The sequence below is a fragment of the Manis pentadactyla genome, chromosome 6 (genome assembly GCF_030020395.1).
Source record: "Manis pentadactyla isolate mManPen7 chromosome 6, mManPen7.hap1, whole genome shotgun sequence".
Classification (NCBI taxonomy): Eukaryota; Metazoa; Chordata; class Mammalia; order Pholidota; family Manidae; genus Manis; species Manis pentadactyla.
The window spans coordinates 42122538-42143778 of NC_080024.1; the positions used below are offsets into that span (position 1 = coordinate 42122538).

Genomic DNA, 21241 nt, shown 5'->3' on the forward strand with positions numbered 1-21241 from the left:
TCCCTGCTGAGCAGCAGGCTGACAGCTGCTGCAGCTGCAGGAACATTGCCCTCTCCTTTTGCTCTTCAGGTTTGTTCCCTGCCTTCCCTGGTAGCTAGAAGTATCCGATGGCTCCACTACTAAGCTAGCACTTTCTCATTTCTTATTGGATTCCGTTAACCCTACATGTACCTTTGAAACAGCCCCTTCATTAGACTCTCAATTATTCCATTCAGTGTGTCAGAAGCTGATTCAGCCTATATATTACACTAAGTGCCTACTATGTGCTTGGCACTATGTTAGGCACATTTCTAACAGAACAGAGAACAAGATCCCTGTCAATGAGCCTCTACCTCCTAAGAGGTCCTCAAAATACAGGGAAGAACTTGAGGCACGACAGTATAAGATGGAGAGAACAAGTAAGTAATTTCCTTAGGGATTCTCTTAAAACTTAGAGGATCTCAAACCCTGTAAATTTGAGAGGGATGGGCTGTAAATTTTCAAGAAATTGATGTGACTTCACTGGCCACATTAGGGATAAAATAGTAGTAATGAAACAGCCAGGGAGGAAGGTGGGAGGGAGAGAGAGAGAAAGGAATAGAAACATTCTTACCTGTTGAGAAAAGGGAGTATAACTGCCCTCCATAAGCAAGAAGGATACTAGATATAACATAAGCAGGAAGAGCTCCACCATGAAATCTAACTACCTAGAAAATAGGCAAATCAATTTCTGAATATTCATATTAATGAAATGAATGTACTTTCACATGAAATAAAAATGTCATTCTTTACTTTCTATCTTTTCTGACATGGCCACAGAAGTATTTCCAGCAATGGGTATCAAAACTCTTAAGTTAAATAAATGTTAAGAATATATAGCATATTAGAAACATTTCATCTGAGTTTTTCACCAAAGGCATAATGAAGAGAATATACAATTGAGAAGCATATCCTACAAACCTTTTATGTTTATTGAGTATTTAATATGTTCCACATAAGATAATAAATATATTCATTATCTCATGCTTTCTCCCAAAAATTCTTTGAGATAATTCTTATCCCTATTTTACAGATGAAGAAATTCAGGCACAGAGAGCCCAAGTAACTTGTACAATTAAAAATGTAATAGACAAGCAAGTTCTTTACTTGCCACCTTTTATGTCCTCATCAGTAAAATGGGGGCAATAACAATACTTACCTTGTGGATGATTTTAAGGATTAAAGATGTTCATTTGTGTAAAACATTTAGAATACTCACTTGAACATGAGAAACTATCAGAAAATATTGGCTGCTATAATTAAGCTTTTATGTCCTTTACTATCTTTGGAGACTTTATAGAATGGGATTAAACTTGGAGCCTAAATTCATAACCATTATGTAATAGTGGTTATCAAGTCATTCTATCAGTTGATCCAATCTCTGTGAAAACATACATATAACAAAAGTAAAGTGCTAAGTTCTTTTAATGTTAAAGTTCTAAAAGGAAATTACTTTAAAGCATGTTCTCCATCCTATGGAACTTTTTAGAAAACTGAAAAAGTATGTCTATTTTTAGACATACTAAAAATACAATGGCATGAATTATTGCCCTATATTTCAAGAGATAATTTTTCTTAATAATTGGTCCCTTATCATTTTAGAGTATCTAAATATTCATTATGCTATTTTCCAACTTATACTAATATTTAATCTTCTCTTTCTATTATAGTATGAAATTTTTACACATTAATTTAGAATTTTCTTATCTTCACAAATTTAATAATCACAATCTAGCTCTCACCACTTTGTTGTGAGGATCAACGAGATAATGTACATTTTTTTAAGTTTCTGATTTAATATTGATTTGTGAGTTTTATTAAAATTACAGAATCAAATGATTTAAATTTTGAAAATTCTGCTATGCCAGATAGCAAGACACAACAGATCAAAAAATAAAGTGAAAGTAATAAAAGGCACAATAAAAATTTTAGTGAATTTTAAAACTATACAATTTATTTGACTAATCAACATTAATTATGTTCAGGTTGTACATTCTGCAAATTATAATGATGTTGAAAGGCAATAAAATATAGTAGTTCTACTACCTGACAAATTATTTCTGTAATACTACTTGCTTAACAATTATAGAAAAATACTCCCGAAATGAATTTAAACTGTTTCAACTTGTTTATTTTTAATATAAATTTCCTTTTATCTTTCATAAACTAAGCATGCACAACATAAAAAGTTCTTTGAAAATGACAACACATATGACAGTCCACAGAAATTTACTGGACTAGAAATCATATTGTAGGATAAGCAACATGAAATCTTAACATGACTTTCATTTAACCAAAAATATTAGTTTGCTTGAGAACCAGGAATCAGCTCTTATTTCTAGGAAGTATCAAACACCTTAAAGTCAGTGGTGGCCAACTATGGCCTGTATGCCAAAAATGGCTTTAAGGTTTTATTAAAGTGGAAAAAAGAAGAAAAAAGGAAAATGAAGAAGAAAGCAGCAGCTGCAGTAATGGCAGCAGCAGGAAGTGACTATATGTGGTCTGCTAAAATATTTATTATCTGGCTGTTTACAGAAAAGTTTTGCAGCCGTGTCTTACACTATCTATTCATAAGTCAATAAATAGTCAACCAAGAGTCTCTCTTACCTGTCCAAGTATTTGTGAAAAGGAAGTCTTAACTGTCACCTAGTTTGAAACAATCATTAAAAACAGGTTATTTTCCCTACACTCCTTTAAAAGGTTTACATTTTATTAAATTGAGCACTTCCATATGTCTCTAAACACAATCACTAATTTTTTTTTAAACGGTCAACATAAAGGCACTCAAAATCTTAAAAGAATCCTCTGAACCATCAACATTTAATTTGTATTAAGTGTGGTTTTACATTTTTTTACTCTTTTTCCCATATTCTAATTCTTTGAGAACTGGATGAATGTTATGGTATATGTGGTAACCTTTTACTAACTAGAATATTTAATTAACCAGAATATCATTTTACCACATCATGCAGCTAATGAACTTATTGAACAACTGAGTCTAGAAGGTTTACATATGTTTGCTGAAAAGTTAAGCATAAATTAATCAACCTACTAAAAATCTAGTACTTTAAGATCTCAAACCTACAATTGTATAGCACTAACTGTAGTTAAGCTAAACCACTTCTAAGAAAATTTAATAAAAACAGGTTTCACACGATATAAGACAAGGAACAAAGAGCACATTTAGTAAAATTTAAGCCAAAGCAGTATTTTAAAAAGAAACTCATTACTAATTATATCTACCATAAATACACCTGTTTTGATATTAGGAAGTCTGGGAAAAAGACAGAAATCTTTCACAGGAAGTTATAAAATGACTACATTTTGTTAAAATATTGACTTTTTGGAAGTATAACATATTTGTAAAAAAAAATGGACATTTTGAGAGCATATAGTATTTGGAGCCAAATTATTAATACAATTCTTACTGTCTCTATAATATTAGAATTGAAGGTGCAAATTAAAAACAGTTACAGCCCTACAAAATCCTCCAGTGTTAGAAACAGAAAGCAAACAATTACAACATTAATAAATTCCATGAAATCTAAACTAATTCATAATATAGTTCCTACTGAAACTTTGCTGTAGAACACATGCTAATCATTTGGACTACCAATCCTAATTCACTCTAAGAAAGTTAGTTCTATCCAAATAGTTAAGCTTGGTTTAAAGCACTGAGTAGAAAAAAGACATTTCATATGAACCAGAAACCACCACTGAAACGTATACTTTACTCAAATCTGGAATGTTTAGAACCTGGCATGTTTTGATACAGAGAGAGATTCTTTTAGTTCTTGAATCCATAAGTAAATAAAATGTTACTCTTGAGTCTACTTCTCTTCTCTTAGCGACAAGGAGATCTGTGACTGTAAAACAAACACGATAGGCTCTACACTGCACATATTAATGATTAATAGAGCTTAAAATAACTAGCAAAAAGGAAACAAGTTCCTTAAGCTTATCCAGTAGAGCTGGAAACCAATATACATCATGTCAATTACTGTAATAAAGCCATGTCAGCCGATTTCACAATGTTCTTCAGCTTATTGAGGATTCTGGACTTTGGGCTTCCAAATATAGAAGGTTAATCTACAGTCTTTTTATTTTATTTGCTATTACTTTTTAAAGATATATACTTTCAATGGTCCAGCGATGGAAATACTAACATGATGCTAACACGCAAAATAGAGAATATTCAAAGTATCATAAATGTCTATTTTTTATATTTAAAGCCTTCCACATCACCATGTATCTGAGGCTAACACAAAAATATATTTCCAGATTATTTTATAACTAAATTTTAAAAATTAAGCAGACATACAACTTACCTCATACTGACAGTCTGATGATGTGTACATTTTTAATAATGCTACATGGCTATCATTTTCTGGTTGAGCAATATGAAGTTTCAGAGAAATTTCTGTGGAAGATGGAACCCTGAAAAAATAAACATCCACTCTCAAATATAATATAATGTTAAACAACCATAGTTAAGTTAATCTTCAACATACACAATGAAATAATGCAAAGAAAGCTAGATGCCAGACATGCTGCTATGGATGGACACTTTTCCAGTCATATCATAGTTGTTTGGGTGCTCCCTCTAGGGTACAGGAGTTGGGTAAGAGGATGGAAAGGAGTTCATGTTTCAAGCAAATAAGGTTTAAATTCCAAGTCATAAAATAAGAATACTATACACTTTGTTGTTATATTACCTTATGGGCACAATGCTACATAAAGGATGCATACATTTTACTATGAGGCACTTCAATAACCTCACCAAAATTTAGCTGTGATTTAAAGAAACCAAGTAGAATATATTATTCAGAAGAATATATACCAAAAAGTTAAAGGTAAATTCCATATACTTACTGTGCAATGGTTAGTGAATCTTCATAAGACCAAGGAATATGAAGTTTATAGATACTAGTTATTTCTTCTGTGAAAACATAAAGGAAATATGTATTACTAACCTAATGTTACACTAAATGTTATATAAGATATTATAATACCTAATTACATAACTACCCATTTCATAAAAAATGATCAGTAAGAATTATATCATATAATAATAAATTATGGAGAATTATTAAGTAAAAATGTTTAATTAGACTTATACAGATATTAAAGCATATAGAAAGTACTAAGAAACTGGAAAAACATTAAACAGCTAATTACTACTATCATAAGCAAGATAAACAGTATTTTTTAAATGTGGATATTTAATACACATGAAAATGTTTACTATTAAGAAAGGGTCTGTAATAAATATGTTGGAAGTATAAACAGGTTTTCTGTTACCATATATTTAATTTTAATTTACATAAATATCTGGAAGAATAAGTATTACAGACAATTCAACAGAAGACCTACTAATTCTTCAAATGACAATACTATTTTTCCAGAATACACTTACCTTTGACTCCTGAGCACTTGCTTACTACGTTGATTTTAAAAGCTTGATATATCTAACAGTTTGACCACAAAAAAAAAAAAAAAAAATTTTATTTGTGTGTTTAACTACACAGTAAGATAAAATAAAATCCTTATTATAGTCAGGATAATTACCTGTCCAAAGTTCAGAAGCTCTATATTATAGAACAGGCCACTTGTATTTAATATCACTTTCCTTGAAGACAATCCTGTTGAATTAAAAGTACTGTTATTGCTTATAATACCAAAGAATAAAAAAAAGTACTGATTGCTTGAACAGCGTTTAAATAATGCCAGCAAATTTTTAATATTAAAAAAGAGTTTACAGGTTTTCAATTCTGGTATGAAGGAATAAACTCCTAAAAATCGAATCCTCCTCTAATAAAACTCTGGACAAAATATACCAATCACTTTCAATCACATGCATGTATTTCAAAAAATCAAGCAAATTTTTCCAATTTCAAAAGGTATGTTTTCTTAGTATATCCCTTTTAATCTTGCTATCTTTAATGAGATAAGGGGTTCAGAGTTGTAATTTCTGTATTGTTCTGAGTATTTTTCTACCAAAAAATAAAAGGGTGCAGAAGGGATAAAAATTGTAAGAAAGTTTCCTCCCCTAAGAAACACAGGTTCTTTTGTAAATGGAAATTTTAAAAATATTTAAAGGACAAAGACATGCCAAAAGAGCACAGGAGCCACATATAAAGAGCTGCCAATTTCCAAAACTGGAACAACTTAAGCAAAAAATATTAACGGTAGTATTGGATTATAACCTAATGAATAAAATAAATATCCATGAGTACACATCGACATAAATAAAAACTGAAAAATAAGTAAATGGGAAAGAAAGGACAACTTTCCCTTAGGAAGAATTCCAATAAATATAGAATTCCAGTAACTACTGTTTCAGACTAAAATGAAGCTCTGGATGCTAAATTAGTGGGTTACTTTGAGGAAAACAGGATATTTTGATATTCCCAAGTATCTCCCCCAAAATAGTTTTTAATTACAAAAAGGAAAGTAGTAGCTTTACGGTGGGAACATCAAGCAGACACCACTGTAACCAAGTGATCAAGATTAACATCACTAATCTTCTGCATCCGTGGATGTTTTGTTGCCCTTGTCTAGCTTGGATTAATACTTAGTCTATAGGCACACACCTGATCATCTACATTTGCCCTCTTACAGCACTAAACTATGTTTTCTACCTTTATCTTGCATCTACCTACCACTTCAGCATTTTATTAAAAAAAATAATAATAATAATAATAAGGGAGAAATGTGGGATTCACATATAAATCAAGTATAAAAATCAAACGAATAATCATAATTGACCTGATTGTTTATAGTTCATGATGCGTGATCAAAACCGAAAGTTTCTGTGATATGACTGCCCTTGCACTGTTCACCATGTAAGAACTTATTCACTATGTAAGAACTTGTTCACCATGTAAAAACTTGTTCGTTATGCTTCAGAAGATTGGAGACTGTTGAGAATTAGGCATGGGGTTGATTAATGATTGTGCATTGAGTCCCCTATCCAGAATTTTGTTGTTGTTAACAACCACATGATCAATAAATATGAGAGATGCCCTCTCAAAAAAAAAAAAAAAAAGATTAACATCACTAGTAATTACACACAGTGACATCACATGTCCTTAGAGAAAATACAAAGAAGTACACATTATTTATGTGATTCTATTACTCAAAATGCGTAACTTCAATTTAATCATAAGAAAACATTAGACAAATCCACATAGAGGGATATACTATGAAATAACTGACCAGTTCTTTTCAAAGGTGTACAAGTTATAAAAGACAAGGGAAGACTGAGGAATTGCAGAAGATTAGAGTAGACTAAGTAGATGACAACTAAATGCAAGGTGAGAGCCTGGAGAAGAACACTGGTGGAAAAACTCATGAAACCTGGAGATAAAGCCTGTAGTTTAATTAATATGGTACCAATGCTAATTTCTTAAGCGTTTCAACAACTGTATTGTTTATGTTGGGGTGAGTGTAGGTTATGTGGGAATTCTGTACTCTGGTAACTTTTCTGCAATTCTAAAATTATTTCAAAATAAAATTTAAAAGAATAGTTAGCTATATGTATTTTAACACAATAAAAAAAGGGGAAAATATTGAGAGAAATCTGGAAACTTTCAAAGGGCAGAGAGAAATTTGTATCTTATAATAAACCTCTTATAAAAAAGGGCCAATATGTAGTATAAATTCATATGAGAACATACAAACATGAACACAGTTACCTGCAAATATATGTGATCATGGAGAAATTTCTTTTAAAGTTCACTTCTCAAAAGATGACTGCTAGCTCAGTATTAAATAAGAATCAAACCACTGAACCACATTATACAGTTATTCTAAGACTACACTTGAAATACACAATAACATTTAATGTTACAAGGTTCTGCTTTCCTTCAACTGGCAAAATCAGTCAGCACTGTGTTAAAAATAAAGGCAGTTCTTAAAAATTCCCCAAATTGTGAAGTACTTACCAAAGGAAAAAAGATGAGTTACAGGAAGCTGTATGGATCTTGTCTCTTTTTTAAAGAATTCACAATCTACAACAAACTGAAATATAAAACATTGCCTTATTAGGACAAAATAGAATTAAATTTATAGTAATATTCTTCATTTGACTTTTGAGTGGAATACAAAAGTTTAAAAAAGCTGAAGTCTAACCAGCTTTAGAGAAGGCATTACCTATACACACTCTAACTCTGTCTATACTTAGATCACAAGAATTCTGCAAAGGGAGATGCTAATATAATTAGATGAACAAGCTTAACTTAATTTAATAGATAAATTATTAGAGGGTCATTTCTATAACAAGAGATGTACAGCATTTATTCTAGTTAGTTTTAGGTGTTTGTAGAAAAAGAACCTTAAAGAACAGATCAAAGCATTAAAAGCCAAAGTCAATTTAAGATGAGTTAGGGACTTAGATAATATATATCTGAATACTTTGAGTCCAAAGGAAATGTGATTTTGTAACATCCTTTTTTAAATACCACATTTACTACATATCCACAGTCTAATTAGACTGCAAAAGCCTTTTGAAAACAGACATTTTGTCATTCATCTACAGATGGCTAATGTTATTTGCATAAGATTTTTTCAGGCTAAACAGTAATTATAGTGAATGGGAAAAAAAAGTTTACTATGTATGATGCACAAGAAAGAAATGCTATCTCAAAAAAAAGCCTAAAATGTGACATCTGCATCATTACAATTTTTTGTAATAACATTTCTGCAACATAAGAAACTTTGCTCTAAGGAATTAATCTGATGCCTAACTGTAGTTACCAAGTAGTTTGCTGTCTACAGAAAGTGGAAAGCCATTGGGGTCTACCCTAGGCCTTTCCAATAACTACACCTTGGATTGTGTTTGAAGCACTGTTATTTTCTTTGCCTCTTGGGGGGATTTTTTATTGTTTATGAAAGTGAAAAACAGATGCTGCAAAAGGCTTTTAGACTGCAGTACACACACACGATGGAATAAAAAGGAAAACTTATTAAGAAGTTTTACTTTTATTTTTCACTCTTTCCTTAGAAGGCAAAGGACACTGTCAGATGTTTTCATTAGAAAAAGCAGCTGTTACAAGATTAAAGAAATCATTTACTGGGCAGGATTATTTATTATATTTTACAAAGTGCTTTGGATGATACATTGAGATAGAGAAGCAATTCTAAATCACTTTGTATAGTTATTTAAAAGAATACAACTGATTTAAAATTTTGGTTATTATTTTTATAGAATAAACCTTTATGCAAAAAAAGAAAGAACTCAAGGTTCTGTCTCTGAAATATCCAAAGTAAGCAAATTTCTAGTGTACAATTATTTTTGTCATAAAAAATGCAGATAATTGCATATTTGCATTTCAAAAATCATATTATCAGTTGACTTAAAAACATTTCAAAACGGCCTATTTAAATACATGTATCCTTCTGATGATGGTTTATAATAGGCATGTAGAAATTCTGAAGGGCCTAAGTTAACATCCTTGTAAGACTGGATGGGCAACAGTAGAGTCAGGCAGTGTTACTGTCCAAAGAGCATTAAGACATATAACATATTTATTAGGCTGCTAAAACTGGTTATTTGTGAAAGGCTCATTGATTTCTTGGAATAAGCAGAGAAGGCCTTTCCAAGTTTGGGAAAAATGTTAAATTCATTCAAAACCAAATTACCTGACAGAAAAACCCTTAAAGAGAGCTTTTAGAATTGAAGACGCTGAATTACCTCTCACTTGAGCTAGGCAAAAAAAAACAATGAATCCATTATAAGGTACTTGTGAGACTCGACTAAGATGACTCCTAACTACACCCCCTTTTTCTTTTTCTTTTAAATTTTGTTAATAATTTTGGCCCAAAATATCATCAACTTTCTTATTCAAGAAACATTTTTTTGGCACTTCTGTGGTAACACTAAAAGTTGGGTGTGTAAAGTAGAATACTTTGGTTCTTACTTGCAAAGAATTTGCAATTTGGTGATGGCAATATGGACATACAGAAATTATAATTCACTGTAATAAATTTCTCAAAGAAGTTATAAACAAAGTGTCATGGAGTAAGAGGCTACCAGAGAAGTCCAGAAAAGTAAAATAAGGGATACATTGTCTAGATATCCAAGGATGAGTTTGTTGGGTGAAATGTGGAAAGGGAAGTAATAGAGGGTCTTTTTACTTTCATCTTCTTCTTTCCCTCCTGCGACTCTCAAAAATCACCATCCTTTTATTTCTCCTCCCACTTCCCTAGTACAAGCCCTTACAATCCCTTATGAGGTGCCTAGTCTTTTGTTTCTGATTCATCCTATACCATAAGTAGATTCATCTTCCAAAATAAATAGCTTGACCCCATTACTACTAGGGTGAAAAATCTCTTGGATCCCTACTTACTCCTGAGTTCGATAAAGTCCTGAATCTTCCAAGCAAGGCCCTCCACAACATGGACATGAACTACTTTTCCAGACTTTTCTTCCACTACTCTTCTACCCATGGTTGTCATTTGTAAATACTATTTACTTATTCACTGTCTGCCAAATGTACCATATACTTTCACACTTCCATGCTTGGATCTTCACTGTTTCTTTGTCTTAACAGTGCTCTGTTCATTATAACTTTCTGCAATGATGTTACTACTGAGCATCTGGAATGTGGCCAGTACAACTAATGAATTTTTGATTTTTTTAAATTTCAATTAATTTAAATTTAAATAGCCACATGTGCTGGTGGCTCCCAGTTGGACAGCACAGGTCAAGAACGTTTATTCTACCTATAAAAACTGTAATTATCCTTTAAGGCAGTTTTAAATATTACCTCATAATATAATAAAACCTTTCTTAATCCCACCAATCAGCGATACCTTCCCCTTTTCACACTTTTCATGTATTTGCTGTATTCTGATTTGTACTATATAATTTAAGGTATTTCTTTTATCCTCACTCTTCCCTCAGCTTCCAAACATTTCTCTCCCTCTACCCTACAGTATGTAGATTTTGAGAATGGGTCTATGTCTTCCTCATTGTGTGCCTCCTATAAGTCCTGGCACAGTCTTGCACATAAATGGGTATTCAATAATTAATAGATTTTGAAAGATTGATAAAGTAGAACTAGATCCCACTTGGAATAAAGAGACTTGAGTTTATTTTGCTTAATTCAGGTTAGAGTAGAGATGATTCTAATGATTTAACAGTCTTAGGTAGATCACCAGACTGGCTATTAGTTTAGAAAAGCCCTCTATGCTGAAGAATTCATCAAAAAATATTAGCATTTGTAGCTCCAAAACATTCTGATAACAACCTTAATCCATTCATTACCTTACTTCCATGAATAGATGGTACATAAACAACAAGATGAGACAAAGATGGATAGTCCTGAAGTCTTAACATCAGAGACTAAAAAAAGATGAAAATAAAAAGCTGATTTTATTTCTTAGAGTATATAGATCTTAGAGCATGTTATAAGAAAGATAAATTATAAAAATTACATAATTAATAAGTTATAAAAAACTGATTTCAAACTCTACATTCAGTACTTCATAAAATACCCATGTTTACATTTTCTGGTTAATAATCCTGCTGAAAGTCAAATTCCTAATAATTATGTAAACATAGACTGCTAAAAATATTCCTTGAACTATATCCCTTTTATTAAAACAAATGACATTTAACAAATTATTTTACATAATTATTTCCAGGTTTTGTGTCTTCTATACTTTTTCTATTTGTTTTGTATAATGTTACAGTATGACTTTTCCATTTATTTTGTTAGTATATGACAATAGTTGATGAAGAGTTGCGACTTAATCTCAAATAATTCTGCTATAGCCCAAGTAACAAGGAGTTGCTGGCTAATGATGTATATGAATATCATCCCCAGGAACTTACTCAATAAATGACATGAAGATATAATAAGGCTAATAATGCACCTAACCAGATGAACATCTATTTTCTTTTCAAAATTAAGACCAGATCCTATAGTCCATATTTTGGAGAATGAATAAATAGGAGACTGGTATGTTTAATGAAAAACCAAGCCACCAAATACAGTTCTTAAAGCTCACTTTTTTCTGGAAGTAGATATGGGGTGAGAGTAGTTATATGTTGTTAACAATTTGTAAGCATTAAGAAATTTCTGTAGACACTTAATTTTCTCCACTGTTTTTCAGAACCAGCTATGTGACCAAGTAGAACAAAGATGCTGCAGCTAAAGAACTGCCAATAAATGGCCCTCTAACAACATGACCAGGTTTACCTGGGAGTGGTTGTTAAACTCGTGGGCTCACCTCAATTTATTAGGAGAAGTCTCTGCAACAAACTTTTATGTTTTAATGTAAATTAAAGGGCCTTAAAAGAGCCACACAAATGACAGCTGTGGCAGCTGAGACCAACCAGACAGTAGACAGTGTGAAAGATAAATTAATTTGAAAGAACCACAGTTACTCTGTATAGATGTCTACTCTAATAGTTTTTGTTGTTTATTCTCAAGAATAATTTTTTCTTAAGAAGTTTTTTTCAGAATCAGAATACTTAAAAATGTATCAATGCCAAAATCCATTCCCATATAAAGTTAAGTTCCCATATAGTTATAATGTCAATATGAATTTGACAATACAATAATAGTCATGAGATATTATATTGACAGGTAAGGTTAATACGAAGTTTGGAAATTTTTTAGTGTTTTAAGGGTAAAATGTCCTTACTGCTGAGGCAACACACACAGGAAATCAAACACCAGCATTAGATATCAGAAACCATTCAAGTTCTGCTGCTCTATGTAGGAACAAAGCTATGGTGCTAAAGTATGATTTAGATGAAATAGTGACTAGGTAATTTTTCTCATATAACTTAGATTTCTTTTGAAAGTTAATTTTTAAATTTCTTTTCAGCAATAATTCCATTTGGACTTACCAAATTCTTGGCATGCCATGCTGTGTGTGTGTCTTTAGAAACTTCTTCATTGTACCCATGATAGAAAAGTTTCATGTGACTGGTATTTAAAAATCGAATTTGTGCTTTGCTGGAGGCTTCCATCTACTTATCAACAGTTTCAGTCATCAGAAATGCCAAAAGTGGTATGATTCTCCTCTGATATCACTTTTGTTGAGATGATATGAATACAATCCATGAAATTTTTTCATTTTAATCTTTCCTTTCCCCTTCACTTCATGACAAAATAATTTTGTGTGCTTTTTATAAATGGCTAACACACATTACATATAATTTTGTTTTTCACTACAAAAGAAGTTTATTTACGCTTACTAATTAAATATTCTTAAACCAAGAAAACCTGACATTGCAGAATATATAATCATTGTTTTCTAAGATTTACTCTTTGTTTCCCCCCTCTAAATCACAGTAGGCTTTTAATGGCGCCTGGAAATCTCTAGCATTCAGCATGAAAAGTACGTGGCTGAAATACTGTTCTGCTGTTCAGCCGGCTGTTTCTCACATTTAGAATAAACAAGGGGGGGAACTAGAATTAGATGAATACATTTCTTCATCTTTGAAATTTTAAAAATAATAAGATTTTATGATTTAAGAAATAACTTTAAAAATAGAAGCAAAGTAACATTTATCAGCTTTTTATTCACTTATTTCTTCCTCTTAAATTATAGACTGAGTATGATATCCAAATTGGAAACTCAAGGAAATATTTAACATACTTTATGAAGATTAATTGGTCAGTAAGTATATACTAATACTTTTGTTTTTCTCCTGCCTACATGGTTAGGCTAGAACCAGTGATAGACCTTAAAAATGTTCATGAGTCAAATCACTTTCCTATGATATTCGTCTCATAAATACCTACCACATCAATGAATATGCACAAAGTAAGACTGACCAAGGTGAAAGAAATAATAATTGCAATCATTCCAAAGTCAAGCGTTAAGTGACCTGGCAATTATTCATTCTATAATCATTCCTCTCTGCTAGTATGTTTAGATTTCTCTCTGTTGGTACAGTACAAAGTTGACTACGTATACAGATAAATATAAATATCCATGAGCACAAGTAACTAACAGAATTGGAGTGGGAGATAACTGGGACCAACCAGATGACTTCACTTTCAAGTCTATAAGTCTAGTATTCATTATGAAAACATATTTTCCTTTTAACGTACAGATTTACTTGAAGACTAAAAACTATCAATTCTGGCATAAGATTATCAGTTATAATAAATATAATTTGGAAATTAGATATTTTCATCAAGTTTTAGAGTTGTTACATTTTCTCAACAATACATTTTGAGATTATACAACTTAGCCTTTGTAAAAAAGACTTGCTGACCAACCAGAGTTCCTTAAGGAAATCATTAACAATTATTAAATCCCATGGAGTACTAGATAAAGTAGACAGTTATCCAAGTGCCTGACAACAAAGTGATGCTGAGGTTGATATGCAAAATTACTTTGTGTCTCCTTAAGATGCTCACTTCCCTACAGTAGGTCCTCTCCCAAAATAAATTCTGAGTATACTACTCAGAGCTTACACTTTAAGACAGATTATTCCAAACATACTCTCGAATTGAATTAAAAACTTTATCTAGCTCTTGATATAATTCCTCAACATATAGACTTTATATTTAGATGATTTTTAATTTAGAGTTTACCTCTGAAAACTAGAAAAAAGAAAACTACATGTTATTTTCCATCAAATGTATTTCTAGAGAAAATATTTCTAAAATGTATGTTAGCAAACCTCAAGTTTAATACCTGGATGAATAGAAGAACATATTCTAAAATGCCCATAGGCTCATGTATTTTACCCAGATATTAAAATTCTGAAATCATAATTTACCTTAATTGTAGGCAGTAATTCAGCTTTCCATGATAAATCAACCCCTTGTCGGCTTTAAAAATTAAATATAAAATATAATTAAAGGACAAAAATATTAAAGCATTATAAATTGTAAACAAACTTCAGAATAAAAGGAACCATCTTCAGACCCATAAGAGAGTTTTAATGAACTGGCGTCTAATAAGTCTAATTCAACAAACATACCCTCTCCACAAAGTTCCTTTGAGAACAAAAAAATTATTTTTCCTAGCAATGATTTCAATGTTTGTAAAAATTACTGCAATGTTAATTTCCTTTATTTTTCATTTTAAAATCAATACTGTAATTTAGTACAGCAGCAAAATGAGCTTAAGAATGTATGAAGCCATTCTGAAAATGTGATTTGTGAGTATTGTTCTTATCAAAAAAATTACCAATGGTTCATTTGTCTCAGGTTCAAAAGACTTACCACATAGAAGTGCTGTTAATGCAGCCAAAAATCCAACTATTTGTATCCTATTGATTAACAACAAAAAAAAGCACACTAAATATTATAGCAAATAATTATAGAAAATAGGCATCTTCAACGTTTTACTGTTATATGATAGGTCAGTAGGCACAATGGAAACAAAATAACAACCTGTTATTTAGATACTATCCAAGATTCCCAAAAGTCAAATAGCTCAAAGGTTGGCAAACAAGTCTAATGTCAATATAAGTAAGCCAGTAAGCTAGAGCAACAGTATGAGAAAGCATGCCCTGATGGGTACCTCTCCACAGCATATTGCCTAAGCAATTCTAATTTTTGAACCAATACTTGCAAAGTTTGGCTATGTCCACATAGGCATACCTCAGAGATATTGCACATTCAGTTCCAGACCACTGCAATAAAGCTAATATTGCAAAAAAGCAAGTCAAATGAATTTTTGGTTCCCTGTGTATATAAAAGTTAAGTGTACATTATATTGTAGTCTATTAAGTGTGTTATAGCATTATGTCTTAAAAGACAAGATATATAACTTAAAAAACTTTATTGCTAAAAATATTGCTACCATCATCTGAGCTTTCAGTGAATCATAATCTTTGTTGCCATTGGAGGGTCTTGCCTCAATGTTAACGGCTGCTGACTGATCAGGGTGCTAGTTGCTAAAGGCTGTGGTGGTAGTGGCAATTTCTTAAAATCAGACAACAATGAAGTCTGCTATATTGATTGGCTCTTTCTTTTTACAAGAGATTTCTCTGTAGTATGTGATACCGTTTGATAGCATTTTGTCCACAATAGAACTTCTTTCAAAATTGGGAGTCAATCCCTGTAAACCCTGCTGCTGCTTTATCAACAATATCAGTAATATTCTAAATCCCTTGTCATTTCAACAATCTTTACAGCATCTTCACCAACAGTAGTTTCTACCTCAAGAACCCACATTCTTAGCTCATCCATAAGAAACAACTCCTCATCCATTCCAGTTTGATCATGAGATTACAGCAATTCACTTACATCTTCAGGCTCCATTTCTAATTCCACCACATCTGCAGTTACTTCCTCCACTGAAGTCTTGAGCCCCTCAAAGTCAACCATAAGTGTTGGAATCAACTTCTTCCAAACTCCTGTAAATGTTGCTATTTTGACCTCTTCCTACAAATCATGAATATTCTTAATGGCATCCAGAATGGTGAATCTTTTCCAGAAGGTTTTCACTCTACTTTGCCCATTTCCATGAGAGGAACTATCTCTAGCAGCTATAGCCTTACAAAATGTATTTCTTCAATAATAAGACTTACGAGTTGAAATTAGTCCTTGATCCCTGAGCTGCAGAATAGATGTTGTGTTAGCAGGTATGAAAACAACATTAATCTCATTGTATATCTCTATCAGAGCTCTTGAGTGACCTGGTGCATTATCAAAGAGCAGTAATATTTTGAAAGGAATCTTTTTCTGAGCAGTAAGTTTCAAAAATGGGCTTAATATATTCAGTAAGGTATAAATAGATGTGCTGCCATCTAGGCTTTATTATTCCATATTTAGAACACAGGCAGAGTAGATTTAGCATGATTCTTAAGGAAGGGCCCTAGGATTTTCAGAATGGTCAGTGAGTACTAGCTTAAACTTAAAGTCATCCATTGCGTTAGCTCCTAACAAGAGAGTCAGCCTGACCTTGAACTTCGAAGCCAGGCATTGACTTATCCTCTCTAACTATGAAAGTCCTAGATGGCATCCTCTCCCAGTAAAAGGATTTTTTCATTTACACTGAAAATCTGTCATTTACTGTAGCCACCTTCATTAATTATCTGAGCTAGATCTTCTGGATAACTTGCTGCAGCTTCTACTTCAGCACTTAATGCCTCACCTTGTGTTTTTAATGTTATCGAGATGGCTTTCCTTAAAATTTCCAACTTTCCTTCTGAAACGTCCTCACCTCTCTCAACCTTCACAGAATTAAAGAGAGTTAGGGTCTTGCTCTGGATTAGGTTTAGGCTTACGGAATGTTGTGGCTAACTGATCTATCTAGACCACTAAAACTTTCTCAGTATCAACAATAAGAATACACACAACATATATCAATTAAGTTCACCATCTTTTAGGAGAGCAGTTCATGAAGACCCAAAACAATTACAGTGACAACATAAAAAATCACTAAACACAGATCACCATAATAAATATCATCATAATAATGAAAAAGTTTGAAATATTGCAAGAACTACCAAAACATGACACAGAGACACATACACAAATGCTTTTGGAAAAATGGTGCTAATAGACTTGCTCAACACAGGGTTGCTGCAAACCTTCCATTTGTAAAAATCACATTATCTGTGAAGTGCAATAAAACGAGGTATGCCTATACTCTAATTAGGTAGTTACTTATTAAGGAAACTACATTTTAACAAAAGTAGAATAATGAACTACAGGTGGACTTTTATACAAATAGAAAAAATATTCAGAGGCAAGTAATTGAAAATAACAATCTACAATTAATACATGATCAAGGAGGCAAGAATACACAATGGGAAAAAGAGTCTTTTCAATAAATGATGTTGAGAAAATGATGTTGGGACAGCTACATGCAAGAGAATGAAAGTGGATCACTGTGTTATGCCATTCACAAAAATAAATTTAAAGAGGATTGAAGACCTAAACATAAAACCTGAAACCACAAAACCCCTAGAAGAAAACATAGGCAGTCGGAGGGATCGGAAGATGGCGGCGTGAGTAGAGCAGCGGAAATCTCCTCCCAAAACCACATATACCTATGAAAATATAACAAAGACAACTCTTCCTAGAATAAAGACCAGAGGACACAGGACAATATCCAGACCACATCCGCACCTGAGAGAACCCAGCGCCTCACGAAGGGGGTAAGATACAAGCCCCGGCCCCGCGGGAGCCGAGCGCCCATCCCCCCAACTCCCTGCGGGAGAAGAGTTGGCAGAGCGGGAGGGAGACGGAGCACAGGGCTGCCGAACACCCAGCCCCAGCCATCCGGGCCAGAGTGCAGGGCCCTGGATACTAGGAAAACAGGGCAGCAAGAACAGTGAGCGGGCACCGGAGGCTGGGCGACAGAGGGCATAAGAAAAGCGAGTGACCATTTTTTTTTTTGCTGTTTGGTTTTGGCGAGCGCTTTTTGGAAGTCTTAAAGGGATAGGGACCCCGTTACTAGGGAAACAGGGCAGCAAGACCGTGAGCAGATGCCTGAGGCTGGCACCGGAGAATAAAGAAAAACGAGCGGCCACCTTTTTTTTTTTTTTTAATTCAAAATTTTCTTTTTTTGTGTGTGTGTGGTCTTTCTTTTGTTTTGGCGGGTGCTTTATGGAAGTCTTAAAGGGGCAGGGTGGGACACTTAATCCAGAGGTAGGAAATCTGGGGATGTCTGGGCACCCTAAAGCCTGGGCTGCAGGGAGCAGGGAGACCCCTTACGGAGATAAATACCCTCCCAGCTGCTCCCCCTCCAATGCGACTCCACCACTTTGGAGCAGCTGCCTGAGCCAGGCCACGCCCACAGCAACAGCGGAGATAAACTCCACAGCAGCCGGGCAAGAAGCAGAAACCCTGTCTGCGCGCAGTGGCCCAGCACAAGCCACTAGAGGTCACTGTTCTCCCAGGAGAGGAGGGCCACAAACCAACAAGAAGGGAAGTTCTTCCAGCCGTCACTCGTCCCAGCTCTGCAAACTATTCCTATCACCATGAAAAGGCAAAGCTACAGGCAGACAAAGATCACAGAGACAACACCAGAGAAGGAGACAGACCTAACCAGTCTTCCTGAAAAAGAATTCAAAATAAGAATCATAAACATGCTGACAGAGATGCAGAGAAATATGCAAGAGATATGGGATGAAGTCCGGAGGGAGATCACAGATGCCAGAAAGGAGATTACAGAAATGAAACAAACTCTGGAAGGGTTTATAAGCAGAATGGATAGGATGCAAGAGGCCATTGATGGAATTGAAACCAGAGAACAGGAATGCATAGAAGCTCACAGAGAGAGAGATAAAAGGATCTCCAGGAATGAAACAATATTAAGAGAACTGTGTGACCAATCCAAAAGGAACAATATCCATATTACAGGGGTTCCAGAAGAAGAAGAGAGAGGAAAAGAGATGGAAAGTATCTTAGAAGAAATAATTGCTGAAAACTTCCCCAAACTGGGGGAGGAAATAATCGAACAGACCACGGAAATACACAGAACCCCCATAAGAAAGGATCCAAGGAGGACAACACCAAGACACATAATAATTAAAATGGCAAAGATCAAGGACAAGGAAAGAGTTTTAAAGGCAGCTAGAGAGAAAAAGGTCACCTATAAAGGAAAACCCATCAGGCTAACAGACTTCTCGACAGAAACCCTACAGGCCAGAAGAGAATGGCATGATATATTTAATACAATGAAACAGAAGGGCCTTGAACCAAGGATACTGTATCCAGCACGACTATCATTCAAATATGACGGTGGGATTAAACAATTCCCAGACAAACAAAAGCTGAGGGAATTTGCTTCCCACAAACCACCTCTACAGAACATCTTACAGGGACTGCTCTAGATGGGAGCACTCCTAGAAAGAGCACAGCACAAAACACCCAACATATGAAGAATCGAGGAGGAGGAACAAGAAGGGAGAGAAGAAAAGAATCTCCAGACAGTGTATATAACAGCTCAATAAGCGAGCTAAGTTAGGCAGTAAGATACTAAAGAGGCTAACCTTGAACTTTGGTAACCACGAATTTAAAGCCTGCAACGGCAATAAGTACATATCTTTCAATAGTCACCCTAAATGTTAATGGGCTGAATGCACCAATCAAAAGACACAGAGTAACAGAATGGATAAAAAAGCAAGACCCATCTATATGCTGCTTACAAGAAACTCACCTCAAACCCAAAGACATGTACAGACTAAAAGTCAAGGGATGGAAAAACATATTTCAAGCAAACAACAGCGAGAAGAAAGCAGGGGTTGCAGTACTAATATCAGACAAAATAGACTTCAAAACAAAGAAAGTAACAAGAGATAAAGAGGGACACTACATAATGATAAAGGGCTCAGTCCAACAAGAGGATACAACCATTCTAAATATATATGCACCCAACACAGGAGCACCAGCATATGTGAAACAAATACTAACAGAACTAAAGGGGGAAATAGACTGCAATGCATTCATTCTAGGAGACTTCAACACACCACTCACCCCAAAGGATAGATCCACCGGGCAGAAAATAAGTAAGGACACGGAAGCACTGAACAACACAGTAGAGCAGATGGACCTAATAGACATCTATAGAACTCTACATCCAAAAGCAACAGGATATACATTCTTCTCAAGTGCACATGGAACATTCTCCAGAATAGACCACATACTAGGCCACAAAAAGAGCCTCAGAAAATTCCAAAAGATTGAAATCCTACCAACCAACTTTTCAGACTACAAAGGCATAAAACTAGAAATAAACTGTACAAAGAAAGCAAAGAGGCTCACAAACACATGGAGGCTTAACAACACGCTCCTAAATAATCAATGGATCAATGACCAAATCAAAATGGAGATCCAGCAATATATGGAAACAAATGACAACAACAACACTAAGCCCCAACTTCTGTGGGACACAGCAAAAGCAGTCTTAAGAGGAAAGTATATAGCAATCCAAGCATATTTTAAAAAGGAAGAACAATCCCAAATGAATGGTCTAATGTCACAATTATCAAAATTGGAAAAAGAAGAACAAATGAGGCCTAAGGTCAGCAGAAGGAGGGACATAATAAAGATCAGAGAAGAAATAAATAAAATTGAGAAGAATAAAACAATAGCAAAAATCAATGAAACCAAGAGCTGGTTCTTCGAGAAAATAAACAAAATAGATAAGCCTCTAGCCAGACTTATTAAGAAGAAAAGAGAGTCAACACAAATCAACAGTATCAGAAACGAGAAAGGAAAAATCACGACGGACCCCACAGAAATACAAAGAATTATTAGAGAATACTATGAAAACCTATATGCTAACA

At 33.8% G+C, this 21241-nt stretch overlaps 1 protein-coding gene across 2 annotated transcripts in view; it reads right to left on the bottom strand.

Moving 5' to 3' along the window:
- The window catches only part of PGAP1 (post-GPI attachment to proteins inositol deacylase 1), a 94815-nt gene that overhangs the window by 23090 nt on the left and 50484 nt on the right, over window positions 1-21241 (bottom strand). For both annotated transcript variants that reach the window (XM_057503757.1, XM_057503756.1), the window contains exons 11-20: window positions 15219-15265; window positions 14771-14822; window positions 11288-11365; window positions 7965-8040; window positions 5587-5660; window positions 5435-5486; window positions 4891-4957; window positions 4347-4455; window positions 2626-2664; window positions 593-686 (exon numbers count right to left, since the gene is read on the bottom strand). In XM_057503757.1, the coding sequence (XP_057359740.1) occupies window positions 593-686; window positions 2626-2664; window positions 4347-4455; window positions 4891-4957; window positions 5435-5486; window positions 5587-5660; window positions 7965-8040; window positions 11288-11365; window positions 14771-14822; window positions 15219-15265 (688 nt within the window). The remainder of the gene's footprint in view (window positions 1-592; window positions 687-2625; window positions 2665-4346; window positions 4456-4890; window positions 4958-5434; window positions 5487-5586; window positions 5661-7964; window positions 8041-11287; window positions 11366-14770; window positions 14823-15218; window positions 15266-21241) is intronic.